This window comes from Corvus hawaiiensis, chromosome 21 (assembly GCF_020740725.1).
Source record: "Corvus hawaiiensis isolate bCorHaw1 chromosome 21, bCorHaw1.pri.cur, whole genome shotgun sequence".
Classification (NCBI taxonomy): domain Eukaryota; kingdom Metazoa; phylum Chordata; class Aves; order Passeriformes; family Corvidae; genus Corvus; species Corvus hawaiiensis.
In genome coordinates, this window is record NC_063233.1 from 4,627,978 (window position 1) to 4,643,080 (window position 15,103).

Consider the following 15,103-nt stretch of genomic DNA (forward strand, 5'->3'; position numbering starts at 1 on the left):
CTTCAGTTAACACAGGCCTTTCTACCTTGCTGCCTCTCCTCTGCAGCCCAAGGCACAAACACAACAGTGTAGAAGAGCAGGTATTTTTGGGCTGTACAAAGAACTCAGGTACACTACCTGTTGTACATAGTGTCCTTGCACAGAGCCCATGCTCACTGCTGGTCCCGACGGCTTCCCGCTGGGGCTGGCAGAGCTAGGCCTGGAAATCGAAGAGTCGACAACATTCATGGAGTAAATTCTACAATGGAATGAGAGCCTTATTCATGTGTGAAAGTAAAAGAGACAGCAAAGCAGCAATAGACAGGGCACGAGTTTGTGCTGTGCAGATCAGTGAGCTCCACAGTCCAAACGACAACACACAGGTGGGTTAGGAGAGAAAAAAAAAACCAAAAAAAACCTGAGTGTCCCAAAAGCCTCAATGACCTGATGTGTATAGACATATGCACTCCCATCTTCAGGACCATTAACATTTATTCAATGATCCTCTCACCTCCACAAGGAACAAAAGCACACACCAATTCCAACCTTTGAGACTTAGTGAACAGGTAACTTTATGCACTTCCCACAAAGCACCACGTCAGATACACACACTGGCCCACACCCAAAATGAAAGCCATGACCATGCACTCAGATACGAGCATTTGGACTGAAGTAAGCCCATTCTAGACATGAAGACCCAGGTGGATCTTGTACAGGGATGATGGGTGCACCACATGTTTCTCCCCCATCCTGACTAAGGAGCCCAAGTTCTGTGAACATCTCACCTGTACGTGTGTGAGGATGGCACAGACCCTCCGGAGGACATGCTCTGTTTACCATCGGAGAAATGAAACCCTTTCATTTCCATCTGGGAGGACTACAGAGGAAAATGAGTGAGAGAGAGTATCATCTTTGCATTTACAAATCACTCATTACTTCATATAAACACTCAAGCCAAATCTTTGCCCTTCTCCCCATTGTGCCCATTAAAAGAAGTAGTATTTTTCAGGTGAAGAAAGTGAGGCTTGTAAGTGAAATAATCTGTTTGTATTAAAGCACCAAGCCAGCAGCACAAGCAAATACAGAACCTGGAAGTTAACTGCTGTGCTCTCTCTCCCCTGTAATAAGACAAACTCATTATATGAATCCATCAAACCAGACATGACATTAATATACCTACTCAAATGGACAAGCTTCACAACAGAGTGAAATATCTGGGCAGTATTCCAACTGTGTCTGGAGCTCACCACCCCTCAAGCACTCTGGGGAAACCTGTGTAAACATGTAATAAAACTGGAGACTCCAAACTGGATCAAGGCAGGATGTGGCCCCCTGGAAACAGAATGATGACCAGCAGCAAAACCTGAAAACTGCTGGCTTGCACTTTGGAGATGAGGGGAAAAGGGTTCCTTCATTTTAACAGCAATCCTTGGCTTGGATATTTAAGGATCCCAAACAAGCCATTCTCCCCTTTAACAAGCAAGAAGTAAAACTTCAACGCAGGAGGGGTTACTGAATGCCATGAGCAGCACCAGGACTTAATCCTTACCTCCCTGCTGGCAGCAAGAACAGAAGGTTGGGATCCAGGAGGGAGGATTCTTCGGGGAGCTCCTACAGGCAGGTTTTGCCCCTGAGGAAGCTGGATGGACTGTGGCAGAAGCAGGGGCTGCTGGCCAGAGCCGTAGCGGGGCAGAGGCAGCTGGGAGCCAGGCACAGGCATTGTCAGCTGTGTGACAAGGACATGTAGTTACCTCAATGGCAGTAACAGTCTCGTGTTTGACATGCTGCCTCCCAATACCCTGACAGCACAGCCTTGCCAACAGGAAGCTCCCAAGCAGCGCAGTCTGGCACAGAATAAATTCAAATCACTGTAACGGAGGGACTTTCACACTGAAATGGATGTTCTGGCAGTGCTGCCAACACCCTTATCAGCTGGGTTTATAACATGCCATCAAGTTAACGTAACTGCCCTTGGATGGGGGCTTTCCTCCATTCCTAGAGCCCAGTTTCCTAGTCTTCCTCATGGTCACTTCACAGGTCTGTTTTCCCTTGATACAATGCCAGTGTCAGACAGTGCAGTGTCACGTGCTTTTGTTTTTGTGTTTGCTGCCCAAGCCAGAAAATCTCCTACACTTTTACACCACAACATTTTGAGGATCGGACCTCTAGAGAAAGCGATGGGGACCTCAGCTCCATGTTTTGTGGTGAGCTTCAAACCAATGATGGATGTAATTAAGAGCAATTACAAAAGATAACGTAGCTCAGGGCTGAGGCGCCTCCTGTTTCCTCAGATTTTCGCACAATTGCTGGATTTGGGAGGTTCTATCAACACTTTGGAATAAATATATAAACCAATCTAAGGCTGGCAAAAGAAACCAAGTTACTCGCTTATGATGGATAAAGCATTTCTTCAAATATTTACTTTGCCAGTATTCTCCTCCTCACCTAAGTTACTTTCAGGATTAACTCTTTACGTCAGTCACAACATAAAAATCCCTCTGAAACAAAAAATAAACCTTAACAAGTTGCACAAGATAAACGTAAGATGAGTTTAATAAAATTATCAAATTTCTCCAGAGAATCAGAGCACATGCCCACAAACACAGCTATGCTCACAGTAGAATTCAATGTTTTTATGTGAACCATGCTTTATTAAAACATTTTCACACATTGAAATTCCTGTTAGAATTCTGCCAAACAGATCAGCAGAAGTTGTAAATAAGACTTGGACGACAAATGAACTGAGAAGACGGATGAGCCTTTAATACGAGTTCCTAGTTGCCCTGGAAGCTGAGGTGATGGGAGAGATGATTGGGATTTGGCTCTCAGAAGAAGTACTTTTAGGACAACCATTGCATCATGGCCTCCTATGCATGCAGCACTGGAAGGTCTGACTTCCAAGTTACAAAATGACATCTCAGCAGGGACAGACAAGGCATTAGCAACCATCTCATTAAATAAGGTGCTGCATATGTGAAACCATGGTTCACAAAACAGTGTCTCAGGGACATCTTCTGCCTCTTTACAAAGCGTTTAGTTCAGACAGACATGTTACAACCCATTCTCAGAAACAAGTGGCTGTGAATTAGCCTGGACCAAAGGAGTGGCTCGCCAGTCCTGCTCCTAACCTGTGTGAGCTGAGAGTCCATCATCTGGGAGGCTCCCATACCAGCCTGGTTTATCTGCCCCTCATAAACCAGTGCCTGGCTTCCGTTCATGGGCTGATAGGGGGACCCAGACTGGGTTTTCACCACCTCCAAGGGCTGCATGCCTGGGAAGGCGGAATACGGAGGCTTCAGAGCAGTGCCTCCTGTCAGGACCATGGTGCTGGGCTGGGACAGACTGGGGTGCATATACACCTGAGACCTGCAGGAGAAAAACATGCTTCAGTCATTATGCACAAAACCTTTGGAGACTGTACAAACACACCCTGCCAAACCGTATCTGGCCTGCCATCAGTTCTCAGACAACTAAACTGACAGCTTAGAAATAAGCTGTGATGCCACTTTCCATTTTAGTTACTAGGGTTTTTTACTTCCACTCTTAAGCTTTTACAACCACGTCCTTGTGTTGCAGGAATATTCAACAGAACAACATTGAGTAGTATCTAATATTTATGTTTCAATATCCCACGGAACCACCTGTGGATTACCAGTTAAGGGAGGATTCAGGGTACCAAAAGCCTGCAGCAGTTTTGCAAACCAGGAAAAAATGAGAAGTTAAAGATTCCAACAGCTATAGCAAATAAGGGATTTTTTTTTTAAACCTCAGTGTTTAGGCTTCTGAGGCACTAAGTACTAATTCACATTTTTCACTCTCATGCTCCCTACACTGGCACTGTTATTAGGGGAAGGGAACAGCAGTCCAACAAAGGGGAAAGGGAAGATGAGTGTGGAGTATCTGATCAATGTACACAGAAATCAGCAACATAAGAGAGCAAGCCACAAGGAAAGGAAAACTGGAAGCAGTTACCTGAAGGGCTGTATGGAGCTGTACATCTCCTGGGACTGGGAAACAGGCAGACCACCCCTCAGCCCAAGCTGAGCTTGGGCCTGTAAGGATGTGTGGAGGGAAATGGGAATCTGTTGAGCAGCAGCAGCCTGCAGAAGAAATGAATATGACTGAGAGGTACAAGAGAAGCCAGAAACTCTCCAAGGCGGTTAAAAACCCATCAGTTTCCTGCATGAGTCAATCTGCGGTGACAATTATCTACACCGTGCCTTTACCCAGCCCTGCATCATTCCCCAGAACAGCAGCACTGCCAGGGAAGAAGACACTGCACAGGCACCCAGAGGTTGATGCCAGCAAGAGGCATTTGATGGACAGGAAGGAACCAACATGCTCCTCACATAAAGCAGGCACTGACAATCCCAGGTCTCACCTGCCTGTACCCTAGCTTGAAAGAGCTCTCCCCAGCCCTACCAACATCCTATTTACTAGTGAAATTACTAATCATTATTGACTGGCTGGGGAATTTACTGAAAGTCACTTCATCTCACACAAGGCTCAGCATCTGCTTCAGTTAAAACCAGTCCAAGGGCACTGGTACAGAAGGGGAAAAACTCCTCAATTCCCTCCTTTCAGTTTTACTAACCTCTAACACCCACTGGGAAGTAGCATTCAAGGAACCTAAAGGGAGCCACATTTAAGTTCCTTTGGGCTATGAAAGGGAAAAGTTACTCCTCATTTCTTAAGTGCCACCCTGAAGAATCCTTGAAAAACCACTTGCAAGCTGTATTGCTCCCTTACCTGTTGGTAGCTTTGCTGCTGAGGTATCGTCTGAGGGACCAGGCGCGGCTGACTTGCAAACACGTGGCCATCCAGATACAGGGGTGGAATATGGTTACCTGGACATCAGAAAAGGCAGGCTGTAAATTCAAGGTACAAGGGAGACACAGACACAGTAGACTGCAGAGATCTGCAGGTCAATACTATTTCCTACCTCTCAGCAAGTCAACACAAACATGGTACCCATTCAGAAGAGTCTGCAAAGCTCCTACCTCCACATAACAACATCAGCAATAGCAGGATTGCTGAGAATTAATCATACCTTTCTCTAAGAGGCTAAATGTAAACCCAGGTTTCCCACCTCCACAAAAGGGTCAGACACTAGCAGTTCAGAAGTTGGTAACCTGTACTCCAAACTAAATGCCAGAAATCTGCTCTGCAACCATCTCATCTTTGCAGCTAAGAGGCACAGAAAGAGCAAACACGGCATTTAAGACCTTGACACAGGAGACCTAAAAGCCATATTCACCCCAAGGGTGGCACCCGCTAGCCACTCCTGTGCTTCTGTGCAGATCTCAACCACAGGATTAAGCAGCAAGATTAGAGTGGGTGAGGAAGGAAATCACCTGACTTGAAACAATCTGTTTACCAAGTGGAAGCTAGTAACAGAGTCACTACACATTTCACTCTGTTCTTGAATTGAGACATGAGAAAGACAGTGCATACATGAGAAGCCCTTTGGGACCCAGGAGTCAGAGAATCCCAGAACATTTCCTCTTTCCAGAGGAAAAAGCAATTATTACACTAATTACACATACTACCATGACTGAGTTAAGCTTTCTTCCCCCCTCCCAGAGTTCTGCGAGCTGTAAGCCAGCTGTTGTTATTACATACAAAGAGCTGAAGGTGCTCAGAACCTGTGTTCAATGGCAAAACAAGCAGAGGAATGGCTGATACTGATACTGGGACTGTTGAAGCCTCTCAGCCATAGGTCCCTCTCTTTCTATTCTACTGGGCACACAGTAAAGGGTAAGCAAGATCTATTGAGACATCAGAGAGACTTGCCACTACACAGGGAGAGCTGTCTTTGTATTAAGCTTAGACCAGTCACATTCTTCTAAGTGGAGAGACAGTCACTCTCTCTGTCTTGCCTGAATTGTTAATCTGTCAAACACCTGCCAGCCAGTTACTCTACATGGAAGCTCTTCTCACCATGCTCTCATCTACTAGAACCAGAGGATGACTCCCAGATAGCAACCAGACAATGCCAATGCTGCTGCAGTTTGCAGGTACCTGGAATAGATGCAGAAGGTGCTACAGATGCCACAGGCATAGGAGGCATAGAAACTCCACCAAAAGAGCTGTAGCTGACACCGTTGGAAGCTCCAACACTGGAAGGAGGCTGGATGCCTGAGCCTGCACCTCCTGGGGAGCTCTGTTCTGGTAAACTCGGAGAGTTTTCCCAAGCTTTACGAGCAGACTCCATCTATGGAAACAAAGGACAGTAACTACAGACAGTTCAAATGGGGAGGACAGTACCAAAGCCCAGAGCTGCTCATCTGTGTCCTATGAGCTCAAATTCACTGCAGTCTAGACATAGTAGAGAGCTGACAGGTCTGAGGTCACGGGGTTCCACAACAATTTCTAATGGGCAAGAATCCTTCACAAATACTCAAACCCCTTGGTATTTGCTCAGCTTCTTGGGTTTGGGGTGGAGGTGGTTTTTGTTTTGGTTTATTTGGTTTTGTTGTTGTTCTTGTTTGTACACTTGGGTGGGTTTTGTTTGGTTTTTCCCTCTCTTTACACCACCAGGCTTCCCAGGATCCCTGAGCAGCCACCTTACCCAGTACTGAAATAGGAAAGCTCTGTTGCACTGGTTCTACAATCGGCAAGGACTTCCTGCATCCAAGCCTTGAAACACACACCCCTGCACTCATGCTGAACAGCACATAGGCACAACTTTTACAGAAGCTAATTCAAGTTCAGCAATACCTAACAAAACACTCTGGGAAAGCTCTCCCCACCCTACCACTCTGCTCACAGAGACATGGTATGCACACACCTTCAGCTTCCTTACCTTAAGAGTAAGGTCTGCAGTGGGGAAGGACATGGGGTTCAGGCCGATGCAGCGCTGGAGGTGATGATCCCTTCGCAGGATGGGAATGGACTGTGTTAACCCTGCCTGAGGGGAGAGTAGTAAAAGGTGAATACTTGTGAACTCTTAGGAGAATGTTATGAGCCACCGAGGCTGACAGAGGCTCAGCTGTGCAGCTCCAGGAACTGCACCTCAAAGACTTCAGTCCCCTGTAGTACTGCAGGAGCCAAGTACCACATTCAACCAGGATCCATTCTGCTCTTGCAATAAAGGAAGCTTTGGTTACGTGCAAAGACACCCTTCTATGCTGAACTATACCAGCTTCCATTTAAAAAATCAGTTTGATCAGTAACTTCCATTTGCAGAAGAGTTCTCTCTCCTGCCCCGTATTTAGAAACTACCTAAGTTTCAAACAAAACCTGTTTCTGAAAAAGCATTTCTGAAAAGAAACACCCTTTAAGACAAATCTCCAAAATCAAAACCAAACAGCCTAGAAACTTGAAGACATTTCAAAAGCACCTTTGTGTGTGTCTCACACTGCTGTCTACAGCTGAGCTACCAGCTGGGCTTTCAGTGTGCTCACTCTTTCACACAGAATATGAAATACCCAGATGGTTGGAATAAGCTGGGAAACCTCCAAAAAGGCCTGACCAGCACGTTACAGTTCTCTGCCTTGCTGTGGCAGATGAGACCTTCTGAGGAAGCTGGGCAGTCAGGGTCTAAACATGCCACTATCTGCATCATGGCCGTGTCCAAGACTTGTGTGTCTCAGGGGAAGAGACTGGTAATCTCAGAGATGGCTTTACACAGGTCACAATGATAATGAAGTTGCTCCCTGCATCACTTCTAAGTTTGTGACACTCATTTTACCAAGATAGCTCGAGATTTCCATTTTGGATTTTAGTGACATGTGCTGCCTAAGCATGAAATGTGAAGTCAGATGCAAATATGCTTGCTCTCCTTGGAAGCATCTGAGGTTTTCCTGAGGAGTACCTCCAATGAATCCATGCCAGAAGAAAAAATATACTTACATTACTGGCCAAGGCATCCTGCAATTTGGTGACAGGGTTAGCTGCAGTGCCAGAGGCAGAACCAGGTGGCAAGCTGAAGTCAGAGTCCTGAAAAGACAAAACACATAAAATTCAAATCCAGGTCCATGGACCACCCATCTGCTCTTCATGGTTAATGACTCTAGCTTGAATCATGACATTACAAACTAAAGATTGGCCTCCATAAGCCTTGCTGGGAACAGAAAACACTTCTCAGTGCTCAGCAGCAGGCAACCCCCAGAGGCACACAAAAGCTTGGCCATAATTTTGTCCCTCATCTCTGTTACCACCCCGGCTGGTCCTTGGGACAGTATTTCCAGGTGGATGCTTCATGTTTGCCAGGACATCTTGAGTACCTGGTTTGTGTCAGTAATGAAATCTAAGGCAAATCTACAGCTGGAAGCTTCCTCTAAATAATCCTTCTGCCTCAAACCACTTTCATGTCTCAACAAGATCAAATCACCAAGAAGATAAAATTAAATTCCATCCTCACTTTAGGATTTACTCCAAATTCAATGGGTGGCACAGGAAGTACAGAATCCACGTGAATTTCCACCCCATTAACAGGGGGAATATTCCCTTCCAGCCGTTCCGTTCCCTCCGAACCCTTTCTGTTTTTCAGGGAGCGTTCGTTGCCGATTGGTCCAGGCTTGTGTTCCTTGTTCTGTCCTGAGCCTTGATCTGAATCCTTAACAGGAAAGCAGAGAGGCTGAGACACAAAGACCAAATAACCCAACCTCAAGCCTTAAAAATGCTATCAAGAACAACACAACCATTTCACAAGGTCTCTCACTCTGCGCTCTGGCTTGGCTGCGAGTCCAGATTACCTTTTTATCAGTTTGCTTCTGCACTTGCTCCTTCTGGCAGTCAGGCTTTGGGTCCACCAGGCCAGCCCCATTCATCTCCTCTGGTTTGAGGGTGCCATATGGAGAACTGCGCTGGGAGGAGGTCGCGGAGGATTCCCGAGACTCCGCGCTCAAGTCAATGCCACTATCCCCCTGGCTGCCTTTAAATCCCTGCTATGCAAAGCACGAAATGTGTTAAAGCCCCGGACTCCGACCCAGCGCCACCGAGGAAGAACATCCCCGAAAACAGCAAGACCATGTCCCCTTTTCAAATCACCGTCCTGGTTAACTGCAAAGGAGTTGGGCCTGACCTGCAGCACCCCTTGGCTGCTCCTTCAGTTCTATACAGCCCTGAGACAGGTGAACTGATGCACCAACCAGACCATGGCTTCAGAGTAAGGAGAAAGTGTCCCACAGAGCAACTAGGCTGAGACTGCCAAACTCACTTCACATGTGACTCAAGCCAAATTTGAACTCTTGGTCTCCAGAGGTGAAACGCTCTGGAACTCCTCTGCCCTCCCTGCATTAAGGCTACAGCTACACACTGCTCACAGGCATGAGGCACAAACAAGACCTATGGGATTCCACCCTCCTCGACCACAGTCTGCATGCAGTGATGAGCACAACCCTGGAATAGCTCTACCACAGTTACTCCAGATTTATACCCTCACACAAGCAGTGCTTGGCTCTCTAGGTCAAGATTTGAACAGCATCAAGCTCAAATTATAACTGCAAAGAGACAGTTTAAAATGGCACAAGCAGAGCTGAGAGTCACTAAGCAGAGATGGAGCAATGAGAAACATAAAAGCCACCTGCATTAATACTTTAAACACACAATACCTGAAGGGCACATGAGGTGCCACTTACCTCAGTGGTGCTAGACTCGGTACCGTTAAAGGTATTTACAGGCTTGCTCCAGGAATCACTGCCAGGAGATTGAACAGAAAGTGCTGGAAAAGAATGGAGGGCAGGGTTCAGCTGCTTGAAACACAGCTGTGAGCACACTCTGTACACATGACACCATTAACCTTCCATTTCTACACATGAGAAAGGGTATTTTCACCACCTCAGAAAGTTAAGTGTTGCCCAGACATCTGAGACATGACGCAGCAGAGAACACAGGGTATGAGGAGTGAGAGTAGAGAACAGGGAGCAGATTTCTTAGGGAACATGACAACAAGAGAAAGACAGGACAGAGAGAAACAAGGGAGGCACTAGCTGTACAGGGCTAGAGATGAGAAAATGTAGGAAAGCAAAAAAAAAGAAGCCTCAAGTAGATCCAGCCCAACCAGCTAGAAAATGCTGTATAGTAGGATCTTGACATGAAACGAAGACTAAAGAAATAGATTAGGAGACTGACATGGCCAGCAACAGGAGCAAGATGGCTGAACAGTAGAGCTTAGAACAGATGCTACTGCACATGTCTGCCAGCTCCCCTGCCACTTCCAGCATCAGACAGGAGAGGGTTGTCTCCTCTGAACCACGGACCCCATCCTTGCTGCACACTCAAGGACTCCCCACCTCTGTGAAACCCTTTGGAAAAAAGAGACCCAAACTTACCTGGGCTGTTGCTCTCCCAGATCTCTGTGCCCAGGCTGTTTCCAGACACTGTTACATCACTCTGCTCCAAGCACAGGCTGTTCTGTTTCTTAGCAAATCGAGGTGGAATGCGCGACTGAAGGACGCGGGCCTTGGCTGGTGCCTGTGACGGGAAAGGCGCAGGTGTCAGACTGGGAGGTTCTCCCAGTCTAACAAGGCTGGAAAGAGCCACCTTTTGCAGTGTGAGATTTTGTTCTGGCAATAACACAGTGAGAGTGCAAAGTCCCCCACTGCTCCTGCTGCGCAACATCTCACCAACTACAGCCAGCAGCTGGCTTAGAGAGCCAAGCTGCTTTGGATGAAGACCACTCTACAAACTTAATTCCCAATTAACAGTTCTGCTGCAAGCCAAGAATAGTCAGAAATCCAACTCTCCTTTTCAGACCAGCGGCCCTAAATATGTTTCTGGGGCCCAATACAGGATCTGTACTACTTTGGCACTGTCAGCTGTACGTTCTTCTGTTCACACAAACGCTTTCTGGGGCCCTGTTTCTGACTGCAATCCAAACCATGTAAAAGATCCAACTTTTCTGCCTCCCATTCCTCACCTGAGCAGCCTGTTCCTTCTTCCTTCGCTCCTCTTCCAGCAAACGACGCTGCTTTTTAGTAAGAACCTCAATGAAGCCTTCCCCTGCCATGGAACCAACTTCATTCTCTTCTGCTGTGTTCGACACCCGATTATCAATGATGGTACCTGAACAAAGCACACAGGGGAAAATACAGTGTGCATGTATGTGCATAAAAAGCTTTATAATAGCAGTAATTTAAACAGTGCACTCCGAAGAGGATCCATGCCACAATAAGTTCACCTAGCAACATCACAGCTACATTTTGAAAACAAAATCATGATAGTCTGTTGACATCTACCAGCCACTTTATCTTGCAGGACTTTGCTGTCTCCTCTGCTTCAAGATGAGCACACCTCAGCTGGAGAACTTGGGAACGGGAGCTGTGTGATAATTCAGGTAATTCTCTTTTCAGAGATACTCATTTCTTGTCTCCCTGCCATTAGCTCAGCCTCTAATTCCCCTCTATGGATGCTCTCTCAACTTCCTTCACACAGTATAAATTTCAAGCCCAAAATACATTAGCATCTTAGAGAGAAATACAGAAATATTCTCCCTCAACACAAACTTTCAATAGAAGAAACATTAGAGACACTGTCAGATCTGGCTGAAAAGTTTGCGTTTAAAAATTAACAACAATTTTACCTTCCATGTTTTTCTATTCAGATACACAAGAATTTTCTCGTTTCTGTAAACGAATGGAAAAAAGGCCCTAATCTGATATTAAAAATTGCACTGGATTGAATCAGTCTGGCTTGGAAGTCAGCCACAATGTGCAATCCTCTTAAAGAAACAAATTAATCAAGACACTCACTTCCATAACTCAGTTCAAACTGTGACAAGGCCTCTCCCTTCTCACTTGCTCTTTGCGCAGTGGATTTGTGCTCCTTCTCTGGCTTTTTACCCGGCCCCTCAGCACTCTCTGAGTTCACATGGGAGGCCCTATCCAAGCTGTAAATGGAATGGCTGCTCCCACCACTGGTGTTGCCAAGGCCTCCTCCTTCTTCTGGAGACCTACACAGAAAGAAGGAAAACAATTTAGTTTTGTCAGTAGAAGACGAATAAAAGTGACAAGAAGAAAATGCATGGGGTGTATGTCCACTCCTTCAACATCTGCATATCAGGTAACAGATCAGAAAACAACGTTACCTTTTGCTCTTTATCAGGGTTCCGTTCTGCTGGCTCTCGTATCTGGAAGCTGCTCCCACCCCAGTCCTGACGGACTGCTCTGCAAACCCTGCTGGCTCAGCCTTGCGGCTCTGCCTGTCCACCAGCGGCCTCTGGCTTGAGAAGCTCCTCTTTGCCAGTTCCCTCTTCTCTCCCAAGCTTCCGGTGCCAAGGCCACCTTCCAGCTGGCTCTCACTCTCTGGAACTCCATCTCTTCTCTCTCGCCGCTCACTGAAGTCACTGCTCTCAGACGCTGTCTCCCACTCCTCATTGGCATGGTCCGAAGAGTTTTGGTAGGACAGCTCAGGAGAGCGTCTGCCCGAGACACTGCTCTTCTCTGCAGGGCTCAGCTTGGGTCTCCCTGGCCACTGGCTGGGCAGCAGGTTGGGGCCTCCCTCCTCGGGGTTCCACTGCCCAACCGATTCCCTCTCTTGCCTGAGGCGCCTGAACCGTGGGGGCTTGTCCTGGCGGGGGGGACGCCGCCTCCTGAAGGGCCTGTTCTCTATGTTCTCCTGATCCGCTGAGTAATCCTCCTGGAAAAAGTGCCTTTTGTCATCCAGATGACTCTCATCAAAAACCCGGCTGGAGAAAGAATCCGTGTGTTTGTAAGAGTCCTGAATGTAGTCCCTGTCAGACTGCTGCCTGCTCCCGAAAGCGTCTGATGGAGCTGTGTGGCTGTACTCCTGCCACCCTCCTCCCCCACTCCTGCCTTGCCACTGGCTGGGCTCCTTACCCAGGAACCCCCTTCGCCCATAGCCAGAGTTGCTCAGTCTCGGTGGCAGCGATCTCCCAAAGGCTCTTGGAGCCCTCATCTTAGGATCCAGGCTATTGTGATCATCTGAATAGATTTTGTTGGACCTCCAAGACTCTTTGAAGTCTCCCTTTTTCAAATCACTGTCCTCCCTGTCCAGCACAGAGCCTTCATTGCTATTTTCTGAGCCCCTCTGCCGGCGACGTTTGGGGAGCTCCTCATACTCTGACCCTTCACTGTGCGTCTCACTGGCAATCCGGCGCCTTGGTTTGCCTCTGGGGAAGTCCTCTGGCTGGTTGAACTCCCGGAGCCCTCGGCCCCGGCTGCTCCTCTGGTTGTTGTAGACACCCCTGCTGCTCACAACTGTGCCTCGGCCTCTGAAAGTGAACTCTCTGAAGCCTCTCCCTCGCCCACGCCCTTGACCTCTCCCACCAAAAGCTTGCTCCTCATCAATGAAGATCCAGTTGTTTCTTTTAGTGGGAGGGAGATCACTGGTCTCTCTGGATAGTTTTTTCTCCCAGGTTCTTTCTGGCTTCTCTTCCTCCTCCTCCTCCTCTTCTTCTTCTTGGGATTTCTCAGCCTCTCGTGCAAGACTGGTTTGGGAAGAACCTTTGTCATCCAGCAGGTAACGTGTGGAGTTCAGCAAGGCAGCAGAGTCATCTGACTCATTTTCTGCCTTCTGAACAGCTGCCTTCTCCTTCAGTGGGCGTGAGCTGTCCTCTCCCTCCAGTTTAACCTTCTCCATCTCCTTCTCCTTCTCTTCCACCTTGAGGGCTTTCAGGACTGGTTTTTTAATGGGGCCCGACCGCCGTGTCCTCCCCATTTGCTCCTGGTGCTGCCCGCTGGTGTTGCGGCTCTCAGGAGCCCACTCTGCTGTCTCTTCAGTGGCCTGTTTGGTACTGGCTCCTTCTTTCTTCCATGGGTCAGCACTGAACGACTGCTCATCCCGGGGCACTTCTTCAGCAGCTTCTGCTGCCGTCTCCGCAGGTTTCTGATGGTGGCTGATATCCCAACCATTATATTCAGGCTTCTTCTCTGCTTGGATAAAATCAGGCTCGAGGGGCGAACACCTCAGGTTCGCATGGCGGCTGCCAGCAGTACAGGCTTCCTGCACGCTCTCCTGATGCTGAAACAGGAGATCCTGGCCTATCCTCTGAGAAGACAGGCAGCTGTCAAAGTCTGCTTGGGCCTTCTTGTCAAAAGCATTCAAATACTCCTCCCCTCTCTCCTCAAAGAGATCTCGCTGAGTGCTCAGACTCTCCGGTCTTCCAGAAGCAGAGTAACTTTCATTCCTGAGAATGAAACAAACAACAAACAAAGGAAAGTCAGGTAATGCAGAGCACAGCACAGCTCCAAGGGCCCAGGCTGCACACAAGACGTGAAAAGAAATAGACTGGGGTTTATGCTAAATCATGAGGCATTGAACCTATAAATACCAAAACACTGGGCAGAGCTGCTGTGGCCCCAGGCTGTACTGCCTGGTTTGTTAAATCAATGCATGATAAAGAAAACAGTCCCTATGATGGGCAGCAAACTTAAGAAATAAAGGGAGATTCTACCTCCAACAACATGGAGATCTGAAAACAAAGAACTGGTTTTAGAATGTCCAAAAAATGTAGGAGATAAACTAGAAAGCATCAGAATTTTTGCCTCATTGTTTTTTATACCTTTCCCATGTAGGTGACAAGTCCCCCTCTCCCTCTGAACAGGCTCCAAGCTGGTCAGATATAGAATTTCTGAATAGCTCAGTCTGTAAACACCTCTACAGCAAAAACACTCAGGAGAGTAAGGGTGCTCCCAGATCAGCACCTGGGCCTGTTCACAGACATCTTTCAGGTCAGCTCTACACCCACTTTTCAGTAGACGACTTACAGCAGCACCTCCCATGGCAGCATGCATGAGGACAGGGGAATTCTGCACTCACCTGGCATGCAGCCCCTCCATGCTCATGCTGTCAGCCTGTTTTTGATGTGACAGGGAGTATCCTTTGCTCTGCAGAGACGTGTAGCTGTCCTGGCCCCACACTGGCACAGGATCCAAGGGAGCAGTTTTCCTCTCTGCCTGCCCTGCTTGACAGTTCTGATCTTCAGACCGACAGCTGCTCCCACCAATGGAGTCCTGCTGAATCATGGGCTTCATAATTCCTGCTCACGACAGAGTTCATGCCATTAGCACCACGATCTCACAGACAAGAAGAATTTAACAATCTCCTAGCTTGGACTCCCGCTTCCTTCTCAGGCAGCAGGCCACTGCAGCCATGGAAACCTCTCTTGTAAAGGGGAGCCTGTGCTTGGAAAATGCACAGCTGGGAAATACACCTGGAG

At 47.6% G+C, this 15,103-nt stretch overlaps 1 protein-coding gene and 1 non-coding gene across 11 annotated transcripts in view; both read right to left on the reverse strand.

Moving 5' to 3' along the window:
* Positions 1-15,103, reverse strand: part of PRRC2B (proline rich coiled-coil 2B) — a 46,886-nt gene that overhangs the window by 5,036 nt on the left and 26,747 nt on the right. For 6 of the 10 annotated variants that reach the window (XM_048325057.1, XM_048325061.1, XM_048325062.1 and 3 more), the window contains exons 15-31: positions 14,704-14,923; positions 12,011-14,071; positions 11,676-11,875; positions 10,844-10,989; positions 10,257-10,398; positions 9,564-9,646; positions 8,679-8,870; positions 8,345-8,539; positions 7,834-7,920; positions 6,785-6,889; positions 6,001-6,193; positions 4,729-4,826; positions 3,952-4,079; positions 3,108-3,345; positions 1,529-1,705; positions 765-856; positions 118-238 (exon numbers count right to left, since the gene is read on the reverse strand). In XM_048325057.1, coding sequence (XP_048181014.1) covers positions 118-238; positions 765-856; positions 1,529-1,705; positions 3,108-3,345; positions 3,952-4,079; positions 4,729-4,826; positions 6,001-6,193; positions 6,785-6,889; positions 7,834-7,920; positions 8,345-8,539; positions 8,679-8,870; positions 9,564-9,646; positions 10,257-10,398; positions 10,844-10,989; positions 11,676-11,875; positions 12,011-14,071; positions 14,704-14,923 — 4,478 coding nt within the window. The other 4 variants (XM_048325064.1, XM_048325060.1, XM_048325063.1 and 1 more) reach the window with 4 other exon arrangements.
* On the reverse strand, positions 5,685-5,767 carry LOC125336899. The gene has a single exon (XR_007207884.1). It is a non-coding gene; the product is annotated as a small nucleolar RNA SNORD62 (small nucleolar RNA).